Raw genomic sequence first — 27,871 nt, 5'->3', positions numbered from 1 at the left:
ATCTTATACTAACCAAGATCGGGGTTGAGACAGATAGTATGTAGTTACTAAGCCTACAGGGTAGTTGCTTTTGAATTTTCATGCGTATACGCAACACCGCTTGTGCTTTTTTTTTTCACAAACACAATGCTAATTAAGTGATTAATTCTTGCTAGAACATCCTTTACTTAAACCCTATGGAAGCATTTTTTTCTTCACTTAAATATACGGATACAATATGGCCGTGCAAGAATACGACACAGTCAATTGGCCACCTACTAGCATGGGTTAAAGGGCATTTTTTCAGCAATATGCCGTTTACGCAGGAATTACTGATTCTTAATCTCTATAATATTTACGATTGAAAAGTGCTCTGTTTTTGTCTCTGAGTTTAAAAAAAAAAATGTAGGTAAAAACCTTATTTACAAGTCATAGTGAATTGATTATATCATTATTGTTATCAAATTTTAGAACCCCTTTATACAGCTAAGTATTTTTCCTTTCTTGAATGGCATGAATGGGAAAAATAACGCACTTACCTTTCTACGAATGTATCGCTTTTATATATATATAACATTCTTTATGGCAGATTGAAAAGACAATACGTTTTAGATGTGTTCTGATATTGAGCTACATAAGATGAGGGCTAGCTACGCGAGAATTTTCTGCGACTATACAGGCCAGTATCATTACAGGTCTAATAGAACAAAATATCATCGATGGTTAGTTATAAAAATTAACCTATCTAGTAAAAAAAAAAAATAGATCTAAGCTTAGTATATATCATTGTACACTTTAAGCCAAAGTGTCGTATTATATTTTCGAGCTTCGTTTTTAAGGTTTTTGGCGACAGAAATTGTGACGACGACTGTTGTGTGTTAACTCACTTAGCCAATGATTAAGCAAGCAACTTAATTATTTTTGTGTTTTGATAATACGTGCTCGAGACTACATAATACCACCAATAACTATACTACATATACTGGAAATTCGTCAACGTATTATATTCTTTAATAACTTTTTTATAAAGTTGATCAGTACCAAATGTTATGCATAAGACGATCATTTGAAACAACACGTTTGGATAGTCGATATCGTCACTGTTTGTTAACAAGTAATAGATTGTAGCTTCTGCCTTGTTTTGCAAAAGGGAAATGTACGGATTACTTGCGATAGTCTATAGCATTTCGTTACTGTATAGCTGAAAAGACTTGGATTCTTATTGACTTCTACAAATACAACATTCAATAATACATGTATCCAGCTTCTTGAGCATAGTATATGGGCGGCGAATAAATGTCGAACTTGTTTTGCGTTTTTCGAAATAAAAACTTGAGGTAGTTTTTAAGAGAAATTCGAATTCATAATTGTAAACACAATGAGCAGGTAAGATTACTGTGTTCACTGTTAATTGGTTTGTTTATGGCGTTTTTATCGAATGAACAAAGCTTATAGTTCCTATGATGTCATCGTGCTTATGCTTTTTGTAGCATTGCTACCATGGGGTAAATGAAAATACTACTCGTTTACGAACGTGTCAGTGTGCGAAATCGTTCATTCAGAGCGTCCTCAGCCAATTGGAAGGTAAACCAAACACGAGGCGTGACATACATGACAAATGAACCACACAAGTACATATTGTTATAGTGTTATCTAGTAACTAACTGCATGACTTTACACTCAATCACAAGAACAGCGGGTATCCACACTATCTCATGGTTGTGGTAAGCATCTCCGTGTAACCTACTAAGAATAATAATAGTAGTTGTATGAAACTGAGCACCAAGTTCAGGCTTCGTGTTTCCTCTATACAAAACGAATACATCTGCTAGTTTGCAGGTACGTCTACTGCGACCTATTTTGAACAGAAATAGAGCACCACCCATATGTGGAAGTATGCACGTGCAGGCATGATAAATCGGTTTTTTAGGTGGAGGTAAGGTACTTGGAAAAACAGGTAGAGCTTGTTAATGTGCTCCTCGATGCTGAAGCGACCCTAAAGTGAGTATTACTCTTTTTTATTTCATGTCACGGGATTTGTTTCAATCTTTGCCAGGTCTATTTATTTTAGGTATCTGTATATAGCTGCTTGAAATTATTTTGGAAAAATTTTGCAATAATCTATGAACGTGTCGCTTTTGGCCCTGCGTCACTTGAGCTTCAACACACCGCCTCCGAGATCTTGACTCATATATATATATATATATATATGTATGTTTGTCCAATCATGTCAGGTCCCGTTCCGCAGCTAAAGCCCATTCTACAGTTTGCAGAAAATTACATAGTGGGCAGAAAAAGTAACGTGACGTTGGTCTACACAAGCTATTTTTGTACGGATAGCGGATCAAGGTGTTCAGTTGGAATTATTTTGTCTTGCGTTTTGTAGAGCTCGATTTAGCAGTTAAAAGTTGTTTACCTAACACTTTCTCATCGCAATCATGTAAATGGTGAGATTAATCAATTACTGTTTATGAATGGGGAAAACCATAATTGGCGCTAAATGCGAAAACGCTGTGCACCGAACAGCGAAAGTTCGACTCATCGACAATCAACTCGGTGATGATTGCTTATAACGTTCTCAAATTCGTTAACTTTGTGCTCATTGAAAGACTTACTTAGGAGTTGCAAAAATCTATATATTTGTCGCAATATTGGCGTCCTGAGAAAAAATACGGCTGTATATCGGTATATACGGTGTAATATGAATCGGCTACGCTAGAGAATAGTTTTATCGTATAAAAAGTTCAAATATTCATTCGTATGAAAGCATGTAAAGTAAATATTTCTAGATTTCAGCATTTACAAAATAAACATTTGTATGTACAAATTCTAGCTATATAGATGACCTTTTCTCCGATATTGTCTTAGAGTTATAGCCTTTTTCTTCTTCGTTAGATGGTGTTATCGAAGTAGTATCTAGTAGGCACCGAGGTTCTGCTAGGATCGGCCTTTTTCAGCAAATAACGGATGCTAAGCCCGCCTCTTTGTTTTAGGTGAGACTCTATTTTTCTTCTATTTCCTCTTGTTTGTGTTACCCCCAGCATTTCAGTAACAAGCAGCGGCTGTTAAACATAGAACATTTTCCAACGATTTAGACCGAACTTATTAGGTATCTCCATCAAATTCGGGAGCTAGACAGATATGAAAATTCAATATTTGGGACTAAGGGAATATTTTCGAATTCAACACAGGGCTCAATATATAAAATGAGCCTGGAACAAGACAGGCCTGATTGTCCAAGTAGGTTTGTATGTACACGACGTGACCAAGCAAATCGTGATGATGATCGGGTCCATAGAAGTCCGTGTCACCACTAGAATTAGCAGTATCTCTTTCCGCTGTTACACTTTTAACTTGCGGGGCAATGGCCGATAGGATACAGTCCCGCTTTTGCGGAACACTTAACGCGCTGCGAATCTGAGATTGACGTGCGTACAAACTCGTCGTTTCGTACTGAAGCTAACCGTTTGCAGCAATACTTTACGTCATTGTTTAACTTTTATGCATATAACATATATAAAAACAACGAAATCGAGAATTAAGTTATTCTTGGTTTTTGTTGCACAGACATTCGGATCAGCGATTCGTATAAGGCACCTGATCCGGGTGCCGTGACAGCAAACACCTGCTACAACAGATTTTCTAACGATTTAGATATTCCTGTAAATGGCAACATTTTTGAAGTTATGCGGCGTATAGTTTATCAACAAAATGCACCGCATCGCGCCTGAGTTGACACTACCTCTGTTTACAGCGCGACATAGTGCATTTTTTCTCTATTCAAATGAACATATTACTTTAGGCTAACAGTGATAAAGTCTGCTAGCTTTCTGACACAAAAGCGATTCTGCAATAAATACGAAACAAACTTTCTACAGTGCATACTCCATGATCACGTAAAATTTTAGCGATCGAAAGTAGGCTCTTTGAAAAAGTAGATTTTTTAGTTATTTGCTAGCATCCTGTTTGCAAACACGTGTCATCATTTTACTACTAACGCTAATACGTTTACTTCAGACGATATGATTGGGAATGTAAAAAATTATTATACTAGAAATATTATGATCAATATTCATAGATCATAATCAACATTATCAATAGTAATACAAATTGTAAGTAACGCTTGTATGATCCTCGTTTCGAGGAGCCTATTTTGGAAACGTATTGCTGCTGAAAAGTTAATCCGATACGATAAAACTTAACCAATATTTTTCAATTAATCAACTCTAATCAACCGTAAATTTGAAGCGATGATGATGTAGCCGTTAGGAGAATGGTTTTCTGGTATAATTTTTTCTTTCACAAAAGGCGCAATCTTCAAGACCACAGCTTTGAAATAGTTGCTCGTGGTTTCGTTGAATAAAATGTACCACGGGGCCGTAGTATTGGTTTCTACCTTGGCCGTTTACTGGCACGATGGTAAGTACCTTTCATTTATGGGATTTTCATTTTCCGTTGCTGAAGTAGATGGGAATAGTACACCCGGTACGATAAATCGGTATCTCGTTACCACCGCAAACTTACCGATCAGTTACAAAACATACTAAAAACAGGCAGATACAGAGGCAAAGGGGGTAGGTATTTAGCCAAATGCTATCTATATGTAATGTATGCTAGCTATTGGATTGTTCTTTTTTTTTTTTTTAAAATAATGTATTGAACTTATTATTGTATTTTTAGACATGTTAGCGTTGCTTCTCTTTTTAGTTACTACCCTAATCTACCTTAACCATATGCGAATTCTAAGTGTCCGCTTCGAACAAATAGAAAATCACCGTTTAGTCATATTGGCAGAATGGCCAAAATCAGCCTATTTGACGTGCGAAATTGTAAGTTCAATATCAGTTGCCGCGGTTGTGCCAAAAGCTGTAACAGAGTAATGTATTAACTAATTCTACAGGTATAGTTAAGGAGTACGAATACTCGGCCTAGTCGGACCGGTGAACTTCTAGCAAAAGGAGTTCAGGCTGACTGCGAGGCTGTTACAGGCTTTCTAGTGTACTGTTCTCTACTGGCCCACTACGTACAATGCAATTTTACCCTACTAGAGATTAGATGTTTAAAGGTATAATTCCGCCGTATATAATGTAATATAGTTTTTATATATTTATAATATTTTATAATTGTTAATATACTTTCGACATGTATGTTTGCACTGAAATATGCAAATTATTGTATGATCATATTGTACAATTCATAACCACACTAACAATGTCAAAAGTTCGCTCAGATATAATAATCCTTTTATTGTAAATTTCATGAGAACATACGCATCGTTATAAGTGCCGTTCCGCCAGCGAATCAATTTGCCTTTGCTTATACCAATTTAGTCGAGGTATATCGCATTTGACTGGTACAAAATAAATTGTACCGGAAGTTACAAAGATCTATGATATTGACCTTAAATTCAATAGTAATACACCACTATTTTGATTCCTGCACTTTAGGCAATACTTATGTCACAAAAACGAGACATATAAGAAATTAATGTATTATATATGGTCGAACAGATCTCGCTTTAAAAGTTCAGACATTCGTTCGACAGAAGTTCGTGCTCAGTTTAGTCATAGAAATACTAACAAGTGTGATCCCTCTATTTGATTTAGCTATAGTTATAGCTAGGGCTATTATTAGGGCTTATTACTAAATTATAAATAATTATAAAAAATTACATTATTAAGGCGCTGTCTGTTTCATGGAGTAAAATTAAATAAACAGTGTTCCATGTACTGTATATACGTAAGTGTTTTCGAGTTATGCTTTATGTTCCTTTGATATACTTTAGTCGATTAAATTATAATCGGAACTTCATTCAAATACTTTTTCATTTTTTTTGTTTCGTACAAAATAAATATAGCCAACGAAGTGGCTCAAACGTTTCCGAAAAAAAATTGTTGACACAGAATCGACACTATGAATCAGTATTTGTTTTTTTTTTTATTTTTAATATCAATAAAAGTGTGCTTCAACAATTCAGGTTAATGAGAAAACGGTTTATTCGGACTGTGACCAAAGGAAGAGATGCCGACTCTTCTTTTTCAGCTAAATTATTATCAGCACTTATTAAAGAGATCTCAGACAAAAATCCAAAACCACTTTGAGGATCAAGCAAGCTGTTACTATACCAGGGCACTGCATAACTAAAGCGAGAACTTTTTATTACTTTCTGTTCATAATGATCGTGATGATGGCAAATTTTTTCATAAACACATGTTTAATATGGGTCAGGTCAATTTTCAAATCGCAAATGAGAACGGTGAAGGAGACCCGATAAGGTATAATAAAAGTTTAAAAAAGTGGCGCTTAGGTTAGAACATTTCTAGAGATTTATATGTGGCAAGTATGAAAGCCGAATATCAAACATGTATTGGGAAAATACGTCACGGAAATGACTCTGCATTCACTTTTCTAATAATTGTTTTAGGCTTTGAAGAATCGGATATGTATGTTCAGTGCCAAGCAGTCTACATCTTAGGAACAAACGGCATCCGCGCAAACAGTAGCTATCTATCTAGAAGATAAGAGAACGAACGAACGAACTAATAAAAAAAAAGTTAATCAAACTTTTTGGCCTTGCAGTTATATATTTTGAAGTCACTACTAATATGTACACATCCTATTGGTTGTGCGAAAAAGCGTATTAATAGAAAATTAAGCATATGTTAACAGCTTAGGGGTCCGGCAGCAGCTTCGTGTACTTTTTTTATATTTAATTAATTTTTTAACATTCTCAGATGTGATTTCTTTCTCTGTGAAAATACAAATCAGTTTTTTTTTCGAAGAAACTAGTTGAAAATCGATGGGTAGCTAACCATGTTGGATACAGTTCCAACTGCCATAGCGCATGAGTAATTTTCATAGAATGGCAGGCATCGAGTCGTACCTAGACGCTACTTAGATATGACCCGAAGGAGCTTTGATTCACAGGCATTGCACTTCACAACTACCCATTGTAGCGACATTTTACACAAGTGATCACTCTCAAGCCCCCATCTCTTCATCGTCATCGATCGAGAATAGGTCTTATATATAATGGTTCGCGCATTCAATACCATTATGTGCTACAGTTATTGTTACTCGATAAGGGCCGTCCAAACGGCTGTGAACTTGTTACTAAAAAAAAAAATTGCGTACACATGAGATGGACTATTGTTTGCAGACGCAGCTGATAAATTGGCCTGTACCAGAGCCATAAGCGAGCTCTTGTACGTATGGGCAAGGTAAACACTTCGGCCAGGATCCCTAATAGTGCAATTGATAGTTAATAGTACTAATAATGCAAGGGTTCAGTTAATAAATTCAATTTAAAGATTATTTATTTATGCTTGACGTACGTAGATCATTACATGCTTTTTATATTACCAATGCGCCGCTTTTTTTTTTTATTCATATTAACTAAAACTTCTATTTGAGAATGGCCGTGGCAGCATCCTTAGCACATCAATTCAGCTTATCGGTTTCTCATATATTGGTCATACTAAGATTTCAAATGAATTTGCATGCTCAATGGGTGCCTCGTATATATAGAATATATAAGGTCGGTCTAGTTCGCAAGCTATCATATTTCGGCCTTTCTAGAGAGGCGATAACTGCACATGATTATGATGTTATTATCAGGGAACTTGCTGTCATTAGAAAAATATACGCTACTAATCACCGCTCATCTGTAAACGGCCTTTTCGAAGTCATAATTTAACGTTTTTTCAAATAAATATTTTATTTTGCTAATTTTTACTATTAAGGGCTCAATCAAGTTATACCGTAGATGTAACACTTGTAGTGACGCCTTTGAAATAGCCTATCTGTATATATATATATATATATGTATTAGCAATACGACTGCTTTTTTTGTTTTCACTTAACGAATTAACTTGGGAAATTTAAAGTCTTTTTAGTATATTCTGAGCCGATTAAGTTGTCAACACGAATTTAACTCATGCTTAAATGAATGGCTGAAAAAGCATAACTTGCGAATAGATAAGGACACATGCGGGTGGAGGGACTAACCATAGTCTACGTATATCCTACAAATAAATATCCAAGCAGTTAGAATCCTTCGATGTATACGCCTAAAAGATATTAGACAATCAATATTGAACTTTGAAAATTATCGTTAGAATAAAGTAAATATATTGATCTATTCCATAGAATTCTTGTGAAAGTTTCAGATTCAAATCGTTTTAATATTAAAAAAGGTCAAACGCGCAATTGTCGGAAAAAAAATAGACGTTAGTATTCGAAGCTTTTTTTGACTTGAACATGAAAGGAGAAGCATTGCGATCGTTTCTGTGTTTAGCAGCGCATTACTCGTAGGCTTCTATATATAATGGTTTCATTCTAAAGACGAAGTAGTATTATAGGTGGGCTAAATTTCATGTTTGTAAATGTAGTAAAAACGACAAGCCGCAAAATATTCTCTTTAGATGGTCATATCAAATATTCCTCATCGTTGGTATTTGCATTCGATTTAGACCTGGTATATTTCAAAGCTAGTTTATCGGTTAAGTTGTGTATTGTTGGTCATACGATTTATGAAAAAGAAATACATTTCACACACTCACACACACACACACACACACACACAGTGGAAGTTTATATGTGTAACGTATTGGAACTATAGACGAGCAGATACGATTACTTTACTTAGCTAACACCTACTACTATTTAGCGTGTAGCTAAATATGGACAGTGAGTCCAGACAATAAGGCAGCAGCCTGATGCGAATGAGCCGGTTCATATAAAAACGATCCTTTTTTTTTATGACATACATGTTTACACATGTTTCGTATGATTTTTGTTGACGCAAAATTGCCCTCGTGGGTCTTCTTCTGAACACTCGATAGAAGTGGAACCAGTTTTTGATTTGCGTACGAAAGTGTTTACTTATCTATGTGCAGCGCCCCCTGCCTGTTTGTGGTCTACTAGACATTTTGGCAGTGCTACGTAATGATGTTCAGTTTTCCATAGCTGTGAATCCGCACTTCTACCAGACCTCTTCACTTTCAGAGGGAAAGAAAATCTTATCAATAGTCAACGCCATTCGTTTCGATATCGAATTCGATGAAATAGTTGATTTAGGCACGCCGACCTCGCGCGCATGATACAAACATACGGCTACACGATTTTATTCTCTGGGCGAACATGCCCAGAAACTCAATAACTGTTATTGTCTATTCCACTATGCGTGAACTTAAGTAACGTCAAGCATCAGTTAAGTTCAGCGATAGCTAAGATAGGTAACCATAAATAAAATAGCTATTTCAATAGACATGTAAACGCAGAGGCGTACTTATCCGAGGTCCTTTTTTTCACTGCAGTCTAGCAAAGAGTAGACAATTGCTGCCGTTGATGTTATTTGTGCATCTGTCAGATCGACAGACCGGCTACAACCTTTGCGCTGGTGTTACACGATGCCAGTAATAACAGTGACGATTAGGCAGCTACCTGTTATCATGAGAAGAAAGCCATTTCAATAAACCATCGTATAAAAGCAATGCTGTCTTAATTGAGTTCAGGATGCTTCGGTAACCTTTCGTATCTAAAATATTGCGGCGTAGTTCGGCAGTTGACACGAACTTCACGTGTGTTATTTGGCCCGTACTTAATTTAGCTTGATCAGACGAATTGCAGCTTTTGTCCCAATATCCATCCGGCACGCGGCCAATCCGCTCGCGCGATGGCTCCGATATGTGAGGTTCCAGACGCAGCCGTTGTTCGAATTGCTTCACGGTTTCAAAAGCGTATTTTTCGATAAACCTTCAAAAAGTCGTTGTTAATGAAACCGCTCGGTTTGTCCGGCTTGGAGTTTTGAAAGGCGGCTTACGTCTATTTCTTCTCCAGCGGAAAAGGATCTTTAGGACGTTTACGCGCGAGTCGCTTTGGGCGTCGAAGCCCGTCCTTCTACGCTGCTCCCATAAACATCCCTAAGGTTGTTGCCTTGCTTTGGGCTTACATGGAGCGTCAAGAAGCGAATTGCACTATACACTTATCCACAATGCGGACTACGAGAGTCGCGTGCCGCTGCTAACCCAAAAACATACCCGGGAAGGTATCGGGAATGTGATTAATTAAAAAGTTTTCAATAATGTTGATTAATCAGCCGCTTTAATATATCATATACATTCAGCTGGCTGGAACTGGAAATACATTGATTATAACAACACATATTTTTGAATCCGTTTCAGTGTATGTAGTCACGCATATATAGACGAATAGTTATATAGTTAATAAAGATAATAAACGAACAGTTAATAAAGGTACTTGAAAAAAAATATTAGATCGGCATTAGGTTACCTGCTATAGTCAACGTTCATTATTTGGGATATCCCTAGTACATCTAGGTAGTATTAGTGTTCGTATTTATCCTATATAAGACTGGAGAAATGGCTGAAGTCTGAGGTACGAGTCACATGATATATAATAAGTGAATCGGTTTAAGTACACACCCTCTCTACCTATAAACTACCCAAACAAACGATGATTTGAAAGAAAAATAAACATATGTTATTTTAATGGCGGAACGAAGAAAGAGAAGTGTGATACTGTTATCAAAATGATCGCTTGAAACGTAATTAGTTGCAGCCTGAGTTTTCGAAGACTATACCCTTATTCGTTTAGTTTTTCTCGAAAAGGCGTCAAAACTGACTGGCAAATTGTGAATATATTTTTGCCGGTTATTTAATAACGGCATGCTCTACTGCTACACTAAACAAACACTTTACGGCGTTTGTATAGAGATGTATGACGCATTCGGGGCGATAGGATGTAAATCTGGATCATAACCATATTTTGTGTAGAGTGAAGTAGAACGGAGCATTTCTCTGGGCTTATTAGCACGCAGTAGTGAAATCAATGGAAACATGACTGACTTTTCGGTGGGCTGGTGACGAGTAAAAACGCATTCAAGATTACTTCGAAGTCGCAAAGTCATGGGTATTACATATTATCTTTGCATACTCAATGAATATATAACGAGTAAGATACCCATCGCTTGCCACTGAACGAATTTTCTACTAGACCGTCATCAAAATTTAGAAAGGAAGTAAACGTCTATGTACCGCTGCTTTTAAATAAAGCCGATTTAGAGGCTGGGCGAGAATGGCAACGTCGCAATCGACATTATAACCAGTGAAACCTGTTGTGCACTACGGCTTTCTAGGCACAACAAAATCATATATATATAGAACTATACTTTTCAGACCAAATTTATAATGGAGAGAAGATTATAAAAACGCTGACAATGTTTTTATTTTACCAATTATTCGGTTATTTTCGATAATAATTTAATAACGTTGCTAAAATTCTGTTTTAGATGAGCAGGCGTTATGAACCAGAATAGCTGTTCGGACGCGCCTTCGATAGAAAACAAAAGTACAAAATATTAATAAAAACAATAAATGATTTAATTATCGGCGTTTGCAACTAGTAATAAGTGACACAATACAATAGATAGCAATTTTCTCCATCGTAGTTTTTATCGTAAAAGTCACAAACTATAGTAGAAAACACGACCGGTAGCAGAAATGTGACGATCCGCGAACAGCATTTAGGACATTTGACAGCGGGCCTTAAACATTATTCATAAAGCTTTTGGTTGGCCCATGATCACATTAACTTTTATTCCAGTCAAGTATCTATTTGTCAAATTATATATGCCAATCAAATATTCATGGATAGACAAAATCTCTGGCTAAAAAAATCAGCGATCGCTTTCTTGAGTCAACTGTTGGGGCGTTGACACTCAGCGTGGGGCGTGAAATACGTGCTGAAACTCTGTGCTTACGAATCTTATTAAATTCTGATAAGGAACACATATCAAACCAACCTATGCTATTCTCAGGCACCCCTTATCAGGGAACTTCTTAACAGTAATTAGCACGCAGCCAAGGTACAAAGTTAACAAAATCGCTCTTTCCTGTTAGGTGTAACGTACATTAGCAGTAAAGGCGAACCCGTGAGGCTAGCCTACAATGATTCAACTTACTTAGAGTAAGCACCGAATATATATAATACCATGCTACAATTCATGTCAACTATGTGGGCACGTTCACTTTTTCAGCAGAACAGATGTACATAATCCTATGTTTAACAAAGAGCGAAGTATTTTAGAGTAAAATTTTATTTTTTGCTCATCTATTCCTGCTTGTGCCGTTAATGTAGAAGCGTAATGTAGAAGCTCAGTGCGCCACAAGAGATATTCCTTTGTTTATAAGCGACCCACGACTTGTATAAAAACTGTATGTAACAGTTAATGTTGCAACTGAGACTTGTGTTATGTGAACAGATAGTTGTGTCGATTATATAAAAATCTCACCGCGATCGTTTGATTGTATTTTGTATTAAATTTTCTTTTTTCTTTTGAGTTTTACGCGCCATCGGCTTAAACTGTCATCTGTGCTTAACTCTCCTGGATGGATAATCAAAAAATTGTAGATTTTATTAAAGAACCATTAGAGAACTTACAATTAGCGATGCGTTCAAAGCTTCACCTTGCTTATTTAGCTTACGCAGATAAAAGCCGTATCGTGAGATCACTTGGCCTTGAAGTGAGTCAAAGTCCGCCCTCTCAACTACTTCTCCAGCATGCACTGGACAACATAAAATAGAACCGTTGCATAGCAGTTCGACAAGGTCCTTAGTTCTGTAAAAAAGGGACATAGGTTACTTACTCCCCTGAAAATGATTTCCCTCGTAAAGGTTACGTTTGGTGGTGCCGACATCCAAACTGCATTATATTGCATTATCGTACATTGAAATATCTTTCAAGGCAGAATCCATCTTGTTTTACCTTTTGATCAAAAACACAATGCCTGTAAAGCGATGTAGCGAGATGTTTTAGACAATCATACATTGACCTTTATTAGCCTAAGGAACTGATACGATTCAAGAAATCCTTAAAGTCCTACTTCTGATACCGGTCTTTAAGCATTGCTTCATACTTACGTACAGAGCTATATGCATATATCCTAAAGATTATCAAATTGCACATTTAAATTCAGTGTTAAAGATAGTTGACCTGAAAAATACTTCGTTTTTAGGTTTACAGAGTAAAACTCAATCCACTTTAGCCTTGTTTTTAACAGTATATATATATCGCAATAAATAGGCATATTCAGCTACGCATCTACTCATTAGTTAAACCTGTCATATGGTGTTTTATTGAAAAAGTATATACGAAGAGATACTACGTTAAGATGAACATGTGCGTAAATTATCTATCGTATTATTATTTGTTGAATCAAAGCTAGACTGAATTATTTGCTGTCGCTGTTTTCTGTTTTCCTTATGCAATATCAGTTATATGCGTACACAATTTTTGCTGTCTTCGAGTTCTTTTTAAGCACTTTATTTTCATAGAGTGATTATAATTATCATTATTATGAAATGGTATGGGGAAAAAATAAATTCCGTGAAAGAAATCAGCTCTATTTGCAGTGAGTTTTGAAGCAGATTTTCAACATGTGAGTCACGTAACGATTTAACGTCCATAACGTAAATATAACGCTAATTTAAAGACGTAATTGAAAAAAGGGCAAGGTCTTTTAATGGCAGCAATGTTGGTTTGATTATTTTTTACACATGTTGCACATAAATTCTGTAAAAGGTGCTTAATCCGTTTTTGTAGAGATTGTCTAATATATACATTAATGTCGATGAAATATATATACGTATTATCTTTGTTAAAGTCCGAACTCATCTGAACAATTAAATTCTGAATTGGGCAAATTCTTTCTTTAAAACACTTTGTTTTTTATGTCTGTTACCTTTGCTCAATCATGGCACTTCCTATTTTTACTTTATTAGTTAACCTTAATGACTCTTGCGTAGAGAAGGAGCCGAGTTAAAAGGTGTCCCGCTAATGTAAACTTTAATAAGTTCAATGTATAACCCAAACACAAAAAACCCAGTTGAAGCATGCTGGGCAAATGGTTTAGAGCTTTCTATACTTCTTCTTAGCTGCGGGTGTACACTCAATACAAACTGCCCGCTATAATATATTGTTTCTATTACAAAACGAAGACGCCTTCCTAGCAGTCTATTAAGGCAGGTTCCTTGCACGTCCCGTGCCGGCAACCTCATCTGGACGCAATGTTGTAGCAGACTCAAACGACTGCTTCCATATCTAAGCAGATCGTAAACCAAATTAAGGTTAACATTACTTGTTAAGCTTTTTTATTGGCGGAGAAACACATATTATTCAGAAGATTTAGTATGTAGTATCAGCTAGTACAGTGTACCGTATTAGAAGCTCGTTTCTAACATTTAGTGCATATTTTTACAAGGGCAGTAGCTTCCTCTTTCATGGGAGAACGGCATACTAGACAACAAGGGGTTAATTTTAATTTAACGGGATTTATCGACTACTTTACGTAAAATCTAATTTTAACACAATCCCAGACGAAAAAAGTAGTGAATAAAGAAATGTACTGGTTGCAACATGTGGGCATCATAATTACTCATGTAGACCAGGGTTGCTCGAGTCATTATGATGTCATAATTTAACTTGTGATTATTAAAAAAAAAAAAAAGGGCCAAGTTGTTCGCAAATTTTTTTTGTGAAGACGGCGCCGCATTTCTAAACAAAAATGATCCTATCGTGGGCATGACACCTCCCTGAAATGTTAGAGGCCATGAGAACAGCATGAGGAGAACTATCCACCATGTATATATATATATTCAGGCCGTTTACATAAAGCTTACAAAAAATACCAAAACAGCAGAGGATTGGAACGGAATACCTATAGCACCCCGCGAGGATTTAAAGTTGCTGATTTATCATGTATGCATGCTAGTAACTTTTTCGCTTGAATATCTTTATATTTTAGTGGCTCTTAACTAGTTTGCTTGGCTAATGAATTTATGAAACATCTGGTTAAGTACGTTATACTTGGAGAAAGCTCCACGTGATCATCATCTACATTTCTCTATCTATTACTAGCTATCCTTCTGTGTACGAGAATTCTTTATATTAATGTATAGTCCGTTTGTGCTTTTAACGTAGAGCATCGTGTTCACTCTTGTTCGCAATAGAGCTTGTGTCTTTTTTTATGTCTATGATTTGGCCCTCCTGCCTGTCGAAATAGCTCGGCGGAATGTGGCTCCTCCAAACTCCTAGCTGCAAGGAGGGCGCGTTTCTTGCGAAAATTGCGTGTTAAGGCCCACCTTGGCAAACATTGGCGTAGTATGAAGTAACGCAGGAGAATCGGGAGTGCGTTGTGCGGGCGATGGTTCGCCAAAACCGATGCCTGGTCGACACTGCTTTCTCAAATGGAAACCCTTATACCCTAGTTCCCAGCTTCATGTAACTTCGACCTCTCTCACCTTTTTTACATTTCAGCAACCCCCGTAGCTTAAGTAAAAATGTATATCTTTTTTTTTCTTCGTCTTGAACGCCTCCCTACAAACCAGTCATAGCCTTACCCAAGCAGAAAAACCAACTTCCTCTAAAGAGTCCGTCTATACACTCTGCTCTCAGGCCGTAGAAAAAGGGAGACATTGATCCCTGCCGCGTTTCTTTCTCCAGTCGAGGATCACCAGCGCGCTGTTCCTTTTTGTCAGGCGATGGATGGCCAGAAGGCCTTGATACGCGTGTATTCGAGAGTGCCCTCGACAAGCCCTTGACAACGATGCCGCCAACGGTGTCGTTGCACCGCCGCAGTGGTGTTTCTGGCGTTGCAATTGCGACATCGACAGAGAAGAATATCGGACAGAGAAAGTGCCTGCTAGGAACAGATAAAACCTCATCCCGCATGCCGCTGATCATAAGATAATAGGCAGACGAAGCTTTTGGGAAGAAGATCGGCTGGACGACTTTCAGTCCCTTTTCCTCGCTCCTGCCGGCATTTCGGCGAGCGTTACGTTGGTATGTCATAATTTTTACGAGACGGGAAAGAGGCAAAGCAAGGAGGTCGATTTGCAGGAGGACTGAAAAGAACAGAGCATGAAGTCCTCGGGATGTCGCTTTCGGACGACGGCAAGGGGGGACAGGGACGTGAATTGGAGAGAAGGGCAAGCCAGATTTGTAACGAGGACCAAGGTGATCGAACGAGAAAAACGGAAATGGTAGAGCAAGGCGGCAAGCGGTGGAACCATCTCCTCTGAAGAGGTTATTACCGAAAAACGAAGGGTATTGTTACTTCGCGCCATTGAAAGGAGAACGGCAAAGGTGGCGACGAGAAGCTGCCGCTCGAGATACTGACACCTTTTATCAACGGTTGCTATAGAGCATTCGTAAGTAATTCAGAAATTTAGCAAATAAACCCGTTGGTCGCCTTTAAGATGGCGAACAAAATACAGTTCAGTCTAATCTTAGGCACTACTAGGTCGCTGCTTTAAAATGTGTGCCAAAATTAAATATTTTTTTTTTTTTTTAATAATAATCACATGACGTAACTATAGGCCATTTCATTGCCCAATTCTAAGCAGCATTTACAAAATTTCCTTAACAATTGTTTGAAGCTGATTTAAACCGCGTAGATGTCCTCTACTAGTTAATAAAATGTCTAAATTTCGAAACGTTATAGGTTTTTCAGACGAAACAAAATTATTTTTCTAAAGGCGCATACCGCTGAATGTGAAAGCTGTATGAAACGGAAATAGTACGTAATTCGCTTTGCTATTCACCCAGCTTCCATGAGAGGGAAAAGCGTTCTGGTATAGTAATCTTTTAAATACATCGCATACAAAACGCATGTTCCACCCATGACACAAACAGTTCTGCTTTATCAGATCAGTACTATAGTAATTCCTATATATATATATATATATATATATATGAACTACTATAATACTATAAATATAGTGGTATAATATGGCCAACGATTACATGTCTCTGCGTAGGTGGAAAGTTGACACACCTTCAAGTGGACCTTCAGGTTTAGCACTCGAACACCCACCTGTACAGTGGAAACTGCCGACAACTCTTATGTATTGCAATACCGTGTGCATAGTATGTACTATATACAAAAAACGTTACATTTGCTTGTTGAAAATCATGGAAACGGGATCATCGAGTCCAGTATTTAGCTCTTAGAAGCCAAGAATGGGTACATGCTTATAGCATTTGGGTTAAGGAACTGTTCGAATGACTATAAGTGAGATACGACAGGCAAGCGGCAATGCAATAAGAGGAAAGTACTATTAGTTTAATGTAGTTATGCACAAAAAAAGAACCGTGTGTTAGCATCGTTATGTTAGCGAACCGTTCGTGACTAGAATTCCGTCGCGTAATATTTGAGAGCTACTATCTACAAAAGCTCGGGAGCGTGTCCGACCTTGATGACTGCGATATTCGGACATATGCACAATTTTAGGTCACTTACAAATGCTCTTGGCTTTTCCTCTGCCTCTATTTAGTTGCAATAGATAGTTCTCATCGATGGCTGAAAGCTTATATAGATCTAAACAGCATTAATGTTCTAGAAATTGTCCCTGCAGGCTGCATTCAGGTTCTATTGCCTGGCTTTCAAACGTCGGATTTTGTTTTTTTTTGATCTTAACGTTTTGAAATCAAACTGATAAGGTGATCAGAAATATAGATTTTTTCTTATCGAAGCTTTGAAAAGCAGGTGGCATTACTTTATCCTTCGTGGATAACCGGTCTATGCTACTATTAAACGTGATGTCGAGCTAGGCAGGCGACAAGGCTTCGTGGCGAGCTAGTTATTCCTCGTGCTGTCACAGTTTTACGTGCTGCTAACACTCTTAAGTAAAGGCGTCCGCGTCTCCTCCGGGCCCGTATCGTCGTCTTCTCTACCCTTTCCACCCTCATCGGAGTCGAGCCGGACAAGCGGGGCTAGACCTTGCCTACTGCTTGGTCGGCCTAGGTACGTATCTCGTATACAGCTGCAGTCTCGAGAGCTTCGATGGGAGCAATTTCTGCTGCTTGCCCAAGATTCGCTCTGTTTCTGCCTCGTTAGGGGTGATAACAGCTTTCGTTCACAGCTTAACGAGAAGTCCACCTTGAGATGATGAATCAAAGTAACTCGGTCGGTATTATTGGCCGGGCATATATTATATATATGTACATATACGCGGTATACATAAATATCGTCTATGAATTTATAACCCGGCCCTTTATAAAAGAACATGCTTGTTTCTTGTACTTTACATAGCAGCTCGAACAATGCTATGGATTCTGGAGCTCGCTGCTTGCATCGGATTTACATTTGAATTACTACCCAATCGCTATTGAATTCGGGATACGTTTTTCAAGGGAGATGCGACGCGTTAGAAAAGAGGTCTGTAGCAGTAAAGTTTAAGTTGGAAACGTACCGATGTTGAATAAGGTAACTCGAACTTCTGCTTGTACTGTTTTGAGAGACGTTAGAAAAGAGGTCTGCAGAAGTAAAGTTTAAGTCGGAAATGTATCGATATTGAATAAGGCAACTAGAATTTCTACATGTACTGTTTTGAGAGACGTTGATTATGTGGCATATGTTCACGTGAATATCTTTCAACATACTATTCCACCATAGGAATGGCTGGACTGATACTTTATACAAGCCTCGGCTCGATCAATTGGACGGTGGGGTAACATGGAAAATTTTAAAAGGAAAGCCAGTCGTCCGTTATTCTTAGCTGACCAACAAAGAACGAAAATAACAGCTAAAATTAGGTCTATTCAACCTATGCAGGCACAGCGTTACCTTTTCAAACTGATCGAGTGGATGTCTCGGGTTCTGCAACGTTGGCGTACGTAGCACGAGACCCCTATGACAGCTCACTGAGGGATCGCCATTTAGCAAATGAGGCTGAACCAGCACCGCTTTGAAAGTTCCATTATCAATTCTATGTCGCTCTGCAAAAATCAGCCAAGCATGAAAATGTTGTCAGCTGCTTCAATGATCATCTGTCGGACTGGAAATATATCAGTGTCGTAGTGTCATTCATAGAAAGCGTACAGCTGGCGTAGACGTGAAATTTCTAATCAAAATCAAAGACACGTAGCGCGGATCGAAGACAGTGTCCTTATTGCTTGGCCTCAATGTTGCGTCCTTTTTGTCCTCTTCTTCTTTACCATCTTAAGTAATACAGCCCATTTGACTACATTTGTATTGTGTTACCTTTGCTATTGTCCGGAAGCGTCATCGACACGATACTGCCGCTTTTGCTGCTAAGCAGGTGCTGTTTGCACGGCTGTTGCGGCGGGTCCCTGCTGTTGTTGTGATTGCCCTTCATCTGAGTCAGCTGAAGATCATCAGCCACTGGGGCCTTTAGGCTACGACAGGACCCGCTATTTCTGCAATGACGGTAATAGCAACATCATAGATGGGAGGGTGCACAAAAGGACAAAATAAAAAGGAGAGCAGTAGTAGTAAAATAAGGCATCGAGACAGACACAGAGAGCTGGAGAGAGAAACATATTAGAAAAAGACCGGGTCAAAGGGAGTTTGACGCAAACCATTGCGTTTAACTAGATGAAAGGTACAGAGGTGCAGACCAACGTGTTGTCAAATACAGACTGTAATACGGGGAAGTTGCGTCCGCTAAGGCCGCTCTCTCCTTCGTTCGTCGAAGGTCTAGTGTGGGCGGGTGGGGACTGAGGGAAATGGCGACGCTGGAGTCTAGAGAACTAGGCTACCTTGTACGAGTAAACATCGCTGGCAGGCACAGATAGAAATAGATTATGGTGTCCGTTGACAGCCTGTATGGGCAGCATGATGGTGACCCACATCCAAAAACGGTGGCCACTCAATGAGAGTGGTGCACGCGGGATAGAGAGCAACAGGAGAAATTGTGCTAGGTAAATGCGCGTATTGTGTGGGCTAGCCACGTAGAGATCTGACAGGGATATGGGCCTTTGTTAGAGAAGCGGCTTTGACTGTTTCCAAGGGGAAGCAAATGCTGATCAGGGACAACGACATTGGTCCAGGTATTGCCTGTACGGTCTGTCACATACAGTAAGGTTGTTATTAGTAATATTAACATAGCAAAACAATAGCGATAACCGTATGCAAATGCATGGATCAATGCGATAATACAATTTCAACTGTCAGACCATATGCCATAACTAGTGGCGATATGGTAGCTATGTTTATACGCGTCGTTACTTACCATGGGCCAAAGTGGTAAGGAATAAATGCTTACTTATCGTTCAAATTTGCCGAAGATGGGTGGTTATCTGCAACGGGATAGGAAACGACTCTATGACATTAGCTATAACTCAACAACACCGCAAAGTCTGGGAAGTAAACTTAGGCAGAAGACCGAAACAAGTAATAACTGCACAGTTGTAAAACTGGAATATTTTAAATCATTTTCATACAGAGTATAATTTCTGTTCCGCCCTTATCGGTTCTAATGGATAACAACTATTATGCCTCATCGATAGCATTTAAATACTATTACCCCACGTATGAGTCTTCGCAGTATTTCGCAGCCTGGAAAAAATACTATTCAGACCTTAGCGTATAATATTAAGATGAAATAGATGAACTTAAAGCTTTCCATCTTATTTGAACGTCCCGTCACATAGCTAGGTCGTTAGCAAACTCTCATGATAAGTTTGCCAAATATTCTTTGACAATTTGTGTACTAATCGGCTTCAAGTAATGAGGATATTTCTTTCTTATTTGGCATAAATCCGTTATGTGGTTCTTTGTGAGTACGTACGCATGCCTTGATGGTGATCTTTAATCGTTCTCCGCCGCTGCAGTATAACCGTAACGCTGAGAATCAATAAAACGACAATTGCTAAGACAGCCAATAACAGAACGAGTTCGAGTTTCAGCAAACTCGAGAACAGCCCGGTACCTTCTGACGAGTGCTTTTTAGACGAGGCTGGCGTAGTCACAGTCAATCTAATCCTGCAATAATAACTTACGGTTTACACGAACCCGAAAACACGCATCGTATAACTAGTCGAAATAATGCAGAATTGCCAGCAAGAATAGAATTTGAACTTACGGACTAGAACGCCCTTTGGCATTGGAAGCGTAGAGTACGAAGACATACTTGGTGCTCGGAATGAGGTTCGGTACCTGGAACACTGGCGTGTCCGTTCGTGTTAAGTTCAACTCGAGATGTTCAACCGCGACATTGAAGATTTCCAGGTGAAACGTCTGCCGCAGTCCGCCCGCATCACCAGGTTTGCACTTTATCAGTACGATGTCGTCCGTCTGGTTTCTTGCCATGCAATGCTCCACTGAACTCGGGGGGCCTATGGGAAATCGTCAAGAACGGAACGCTCTGCTTATATATTGAAGTACGGCTTCGTTAGCCATTAATGTGTGGTCGTCAACATTTCCAAATCAGCCAATTGAAGTACGATATATTGTTTGTACTTCTTATTGGAAGAGAAAACAGTAAGAATAACGATTTCTTTATATAGCTTACTCTTTCGTTGGCTGTTTATAATTAAACAATAACTTAATATCAAGTCCAGAAATAGCTTCTTCCATTCTCTACTTAGTATGAATGTGCAACTGGAAGACCTTACTAGCTGGTATCAGGCGGTAGGCACAGGGTTGAACTTGACTGCCGACCTCATTAGTCGCCCAACAAAACAATGTACCAAATGATTTTGCGAATCTTGGCCGATAGGTAACAATCGATCGCGTATGATTAAAGCTAAATGCTTTTTCATCAAAGTCCGCAACATTTGTGGTGTTCAGTGTCCAGGTGTATTTAGTCGGTGGGGGGTCCGCGTCAACCTTTGAAAATGACGAAAATAGTCCAAATAGACGAAAGGATTAGATCAACTTATTGACTCAAGAATGTGATGAACCCTTACAACTATGCACTCTAAGTACTAACTAGAAATAGGAAAACGTTTAAAAGGAAAATTTAGCTCTATCGGTCTTTCTAAAGGCAGCTTAGCTAATTCTTGAATATTTAACGGAGAGGACACAACAGTTATTCATTTAGATAAACCTGGCTTACATTGCAAGGTATGTCAGCGTCTTCATCAACGGCGACACCATAAACGAGGTTTTGCCGTGAACGACATACGGGCGCGAAATGTACACGCAGCTCTAGCTCGTTGCTTTCGATTTCGCCTTCAGAATTCGCGGCTACGCACTGGTATTGGCCTGCGCTTTCGCGACGGATTTGTTGGAGGACTAGAGACTGATTCGTCATAATGATTCCTGAAGATAGATTTACGCAGATTACGCCTTTTTGCGACCATAATTATGAACGAGTCCACTGTTTCTTAGTGCGATTTGCGCAAACTACTAAATCCATCGAAGATCAAAGTGTGCATGCTAGGGTCGAGCACTAGTCACGTTTAGATGGCTATGTTTGTAATACACAGCTCTTATTCTGCCTACCTTGACGGGCGTGGGCGGCTAGGACAAGCCCCTTAAATTTCCAAAACACCTCGGTAACAGCAGGATTAGCCCGAACTTGGCAGTCAAAATAAACGTCAGTTCCCTCACGCACTGAAGTTGCATTCAGCATGTGTTTACCTAGAACTAGATTCAACTGGGGCGGATCTGTAACGAACAACGTAGGCAAAACCGCGTCTCATATACAACTGCGATGTACTTAACTCAAATCACTGCGTAAATCATTTGTTTATATGTTATAAAGGTTACAATTGACTGTCAACAGCTGTATACAACCCGGGTCGTTGTCGGCATGTGCTTTCAACTGAAAAGCGGTTCGTACAGCCACGCTTTAATACGCTTTTTAATTGCTTTTCGTATCTTTTTTTTTTCACGTAGCTATTAACAACTCGAAAAAAAACTTTACAATAATATATATTCAGAAGTAAGCCGGATGGTTTTGTGACGCGATATGCCGTCATATTATTTCAGCCAGTAGGCTTAGTATGTAGCTCTACAAATGGATTCATCATGTAAACAGGGCCCTTTTGCGGACCTGTTGCCGGAGTCAACGCGATTGTGCCCTCTACTATTGTTCCAATCAGATTGTGAGAAAGCTCTTTAAAAATGGCTATCGGAATGGTTGTTCGCACAGCAGGAATCCACAATAGTAGCAACTATAATAAGCCTTGTGATAACCGCTTACGAATGGATATCGTTTCTTTCGCGTTATGTGCATAGGGGGAAAAATTATTATGGGAAAAGGGGGCACCCCTAATCGTTACTTTTAGTGATCTCGCACGATAGCCGTACATATAACTATAACAACAATGTTATAACAACAATAATATAAAACAAGGCAAGCCCAGCAGTGCGGGAAAGTCATCTCTTTCAATAAACAAAATACGGCCTATAAAAAACATAGGCTTTATCGATTTAAACACACGCGTACAATACCAATTTAACCCTGAATAAATGATTTATGTGCTAATTTTTAAATGCACATAGCGTTTAACTGTCTTCGAGCAGAGAATAAGAGTGTATTTTACCGTGTGATACGATAAAAAGTACTCACATTGAACGTTTAAGAGGAAACTATCCTCAAACGGAGTTTCCGGTAATAGCGGGTTACCTTCTGCGCGACATGATAGATATTTTCTGTCATCGTCCACGGTTGGTAGAAACGATACCGTGTTTGTTGTAAAGTTGTTCCCTGCGAACAAATTTTGCTTAGCTCGACTGAACGGAGGCTTCCAAAATGGCTCAAATCTATTATAGTTTAGGCTGCGGTTTCAGTTAAGATGCTTCAATGTATTAATTGTAGTTAATATTTTCGAATAAACGCTATAGCGTAACAGTTAGAAGGGTAATAGTGTGAAATAAAGTCAAGCCTAGATAAATGTGTATATAGATGGTAAGGAATGGATTCCAGTTAGCTATTATCCAAGTTAGGGTATGTGATAATTGTAATTTACTAACCAAAAACGCCGCTCTCTCTCAACACGTTGAGCTTCTTGTTGTTAATCCACCAGGTCAATTGCGGATGTGGCCTTCCCCCCACCGATGTGCAAGTTGCTTCGGTACGCCTTTTTGTTGAGAGAGGCTGGCGAATCCGATTGATCCGTATTTCCAGTGGTGGAACTACAAAAAAGCGGACGTTGCAAGATCAGCCTTCCTGAAAATTTCGCTACCTCCTCTGTGCAACAAGTTACTCTTACCCAGAAGCTTTCAATATGCCGGCTTTATTTCGCCTTCCACTTCGTCCATCATTAAGAAGGCAAATAGTTAAACATTTTTTTGAGGTTAATATAATTACCGTTTTGTTCTAACTTCTAAGTATCTTGTAGGATTACGACAAAGTATGTCCGAGGTGCTAATCAAGTAAGCTTTTGTCACAATCTAGTAGCAATTCAGATGCTGAGATCGAATTTACTCAGCTACCAAAGCTCTAGTTACGCAAACGCCCGCGGCCCTCTGATCTCTCGTGTTATGCTAACGATGCAACACCAAAGTGAGCTTTAACGTTATTTTCATAGCACAGTGTTTTTGTATCAAAATATTTATCTATAAACTTACGATTCATATCAATGGTAATGTTTGCTGTTCGTAGGGTAGTTGGTATCGTAGCTGATAGATAATTATTTTCACGAGAGACTTTCCGCTCACTCTTGTCTTCGTTCTGAGCATGACATACGAACGTAGCATGAAGGTGACTCCGATCCAGTCGCTTAATGGTAAGCTCGTTAGTAACAAGTCTGCGAGGATGGTTGGGTACTAGTACGTCTGAATCGTGAATCAGCTTCCCGTCTGAATACCACGATACGCGGGCGCGGGGTTTTGCTGGAAAAAAAAAGAATAAGTTGTGCTACCAACGTTGAAGTGTCTACATTTGGCCTTAATAATGTAAAAAAATACCAACGGATATTTCTCTAGATGTAAGGCAATTTTTCTATGACTTCTTTTGTCTTCTGTTACTTTCGTTTCTAATCATTTTGTTATTGTGTGGAGTCGAGACAATTTGGAGAACAGAGATCATAAATCGTCGTTATCAAGCATCAATTATGATACACCATAGCATTTCTGCATGTGCCTGTGTACGCAGCACAAACATGCTAAGAGTAGGTAGATAGGCGCTGGCGTGCACGATACACACGACAGTTCTGCTGCGGAGCCTATTTAATGGCCGATAATGCTCTCATGCGTGCCAGAAACAACAGTTGGTATCGACAGTTAACAAGCATTAAAAAGCCCCCGCGTGTAAGGTTCTAAAAGGTCAAATAACTACTTTGCATTTGATCTTGCTGTGACTGGCACCTATTAAAAGGTCGTTCTTGAAGTGTCTACTACCTGCTATTTTGCTTTGCCTAGATGTATTTATCTCATATTATCAATTCAGAAGTTATTAGAGAAAAGTTTTTTTTTTCAAGTATTTCGTGAATTAGCTTGTTCCTCAAAAGCAGAATACTTACATTGTGCTGTCAAACACGAATGGGTTACTATCTACATATCCAAGCCCGTAGCGATGATTGAAACACGCCGATTTCAGTAAATCTTACTGTTGGCTAGAGCTATAGTGGGTGATAAATAAAAAATATAAGGGTAGCAAGCAGCATATTAAAATCAGTGGATGCCCCCACCTCAGTTGTGGCAAATTAGATTATTGATTGAGTAGAACGTTAGGCACAAATCAATAAACTTCACTATGCGCCCCAAATCCTAGCCCAATCTGTGTCGGCATGAAAATAACATTCGAACAAATGAATAGAAATTATTCAATTCAAAATCAGTGTCGTTTACCATCGATGGCTTCACAGGTGACGACTAGTGAGGCACCCTCGTCAAATGGACCAATAAAGCCTGTTAGGGTCTTGCCTTTCTGATCTCGGATACGGACTTCACTGGGAGGTACTGCAAAATAAACGGATGGCTTGATTTGTAATATGCTCAATGTATACAATGAGGCCTGAAAAAAACGCTTGCTTCTATAATAGGACACACACATATTTATACATACGTATATATATATATATTATCTCTTCAGTAGAGAAAAAGACAATAGGATAACACAGGTACTTGATCTAGATTTAACTATCTTAAAATGGGAACTTAAAGTGAACATCTCGTTATAATGCCGCTATGTTTTGTCATACAAATAAAGTGTCTATAAATATCAGATAGGAGTTGATAGTAAATGATGAATGAAAGAATTATACCGAGTTTTATGTACCACTGAAAACATTATATTGAAGTATTCTAATAACTTTCGTTTCATCCCATGCATCTGTGTGACGTTATTGTGCCGGCGCTGCTAAAAATAATGTAAATTTTTCAGTTAGTTTGTGCTGAATCCCGATGATGATTTTGCTTCGAGGCCGGCTCACTTACCAACAACGTTTAAGTGAATAAATCGGTTTTGTGAGGGCCTATTTTTGTAGTCTGCCCGACAGCGGTACTGGCCAGCATCAGATTCAAAGACAGGCTCTATTTTGAGCGCAGGTGGACGCATAAGTACATAAAAGTATGAGCGGTTAATGAACTCAGCGTACGGTGTGAGTGTCGCTTTTGAGAGTGGCTGATCAATAGCATCCACTGAGAAGATTGGTGTAGCACTTCTTGAGTACCCGTCGCCATGATACCAGAGAATAAGAGTAAGAGCTCCTTCTCCACGCGCACCCATATCGTCAGCTCTGAGAGGCACTTCGATATCGCATGGCAGATATGCATGCGAACCGTGTACGGCCTGAATCGTAGGCACATCTGCAATAGCAATGCAAAAAAAAAAAACTGCCGGTCGCTCATGATAATTCCAGCAGCAGAACTAGCTGGGGCCATGCTCTAGAACGATCTGACAACAACGAAACGTACGACCGTACGCTTATGGATCCGAACAAATTCCGCTTCCCACTGCACCGTTTTACCTATACGTACCATTTCATACAAACCTTTATGGCTTTTCTCCCTGTTAGCATTATTTGCCGGAACCCCAGTCACCATCCATAGTTGTTTATGCATGGTAACAAACGGAGGCTGAAGTAGTATCGGCAGGAGTTGGGCATAAACGAGTGGAGGTCCCCTCATCGCCTCTAGCGTACCTTCTTCATGCTTTGGAAAAGCACCAACACCCTATCGCTGAAGTAACGCATGTGAACAGAAAATGAATACAGAGAAGTAAGGCCAGTAAGTTTTGCATAATTCTAAAAAAATAGGAACTCGATTTACAAATGCCGCATTTAAGCACATATCTATCATAAAAGCAGGTGTTTATCGATAAGTGGTTTTTCCCCGGTGCAACGATATAGCCTCTACAAAGATCATAGCTTTTCTTCGCGGTGGATCTGGTACTTATGTTTTATGTGTTATTATTTAATGTAATTGTGTGTTCTCATATGCGTCAGAAGAGCTGGAAATCTTACCTATAATTGCTATGCATTGGAGCTGAAAGATGTGATGGACTAAATGGAACCACGAATAGGTGAGACATGCGAAGGTCTCTCATAATACTCTTACGCAGTCTGGATATAAAGCCCGGAATATTTACCTTTGTGAACAAATTGAAAGTAATAGAAAACTCCTATCACGAACCCGTTAGCCTTAATTTATGCGTCGATGAATAGTTGGCATTGTGACGCACAGAAGAGCAATAAACACACTTTCATAATCGCTATGTGCTTATAATTTGTTTAGGTTTTATTTTTAATAATGTTCCTAATTGTACGCCGCCTTCTTTTTTTTTACTGACTATACGAAATTACAAGCCTACTTTTACTCAAACTGGCAAAAAAAAAGTAAAAAACACATGTTCAATTGGCGGCTTTTATACTCTAAAATATTTCTATGTATGTGATTTAATAATGGATTAGAATACGTAAAAATAGTGTAGTAATATATTCCTGCGTAATGCGTAAAACGTAACGCAAAGCGTGTTCTCTCTTTTCGCTGAAACAGGTTTAACCTACTACTATCAAACAGTGTATGAGGGTATAAGCGGACCTTAACAAAATCGAGTGCTTAATATGCGTTATATCATTTAACATTGAGCCAATAGGGATTACCACTAAGCAACCGGGGCGTTGTTTTAATATATAACGCTTTTTTTTTTTACGATGACACGGTATCGTTTGAAA

The 27,871-nt window shown here is 38.7% G+C and overlaps 1 protein-coding gene and 1 long non-coding RNA gene across 6 annotated transcripts; one reads left to right on the top strand and one right to left on the bottom strand.

The window, feature by feature from the left end:
• Window positions 1–11,205: 11,205 nt before the first annotated feature.
• Window positions 11,206–26,826, bottom strand: LOC111246026 (neural cell adhesion molecule 1-A-like). 5 transcript variants are annotated; one of them, XM_086980361.1, is made up of 15 exons: window positions 26,690–26,825; window positions 26,133–26,504; window positions 25,545–25,655; window positions 24,324–24,587; window positions 23,727–23,888; window positions 23,323–23,460; window positions 22,251–22,415; window positions 21,862–22,067; window positions 21,419–21,632; window positions 20,887–21,139; window positions 20,593–20,786; window positions 20,068–20,101; window positions 19,044–19,219; window positions 18,627–18,778; window positions 11,206–12,619 (listed from the first exon to the last, which is right to left on the bottom strand). In XM_086980361.1, exons 1-15 carry the CDS (start codon window positions 26,823–26,825, stop codon window positions 12,614–12,616), a joined length of 2,583 nt encoding a protein of 860 aa, XP_086836487.1. In that variant the 3' UTR covers window positions 11,206–12,613. The 5 variants fall into 5 exon arrangements, with proteins under 5 accessions (XP_086836487.1, XP_086836488.1, XP_086836486.1 ...); XM_086980362.1 differs by lacking the exon at window positions 11,206–12,619 and adding an exon at window positions 13,096–17,939 and having other exon boundaries at window positions 26,294–26,504; window positions 26,690–26,826; XM_086980360.1 differs by lacking the exon at window positions 11,206–12,619 and adding an exon at window positions 13,096–17,939 and having other exon boundaries at window positions 26,294–26,504; window positions 26,676–26,825.
• LOC147757565 (uncharacterized) lies at window positions 16,071–27,411 on the top strand. Its single transcript, XR_015321310.1, has 4 exons — window positions 16,071–16,209; window positions 23,780–24,049; window positions 25,562–25,652; window positions 26,080–27,411. It is a non-coding gene; the product is annotated as an uncharacterized LOC147757565 (long non-coding RNA).
• The last annotated feature ends 460 nt before the right edge of the window (window positions 27,412–27,871 follow it).

Source organism: Varroa destructor, unplaced genomic scaffold (assembly GCF_002443255.2).
Source record: "Varroa destructor unplaced genomic scaffold, Vdes_3.0 BEIS01000002.1, whole genome shotgun sequence".
NCBI classification, from domain to species: domain Eukaryota; kingdom Metazoa; phylum Arthropoda; class Arachnida; order Mesostigmata; family Varroidae; genus Varroa; species Varroa destructor.
The sequence above is the reverse complement of the archived record's forward strand: the minus strand, read 5'-3'. Positions and strand labels throughout refer to the sequence as shown.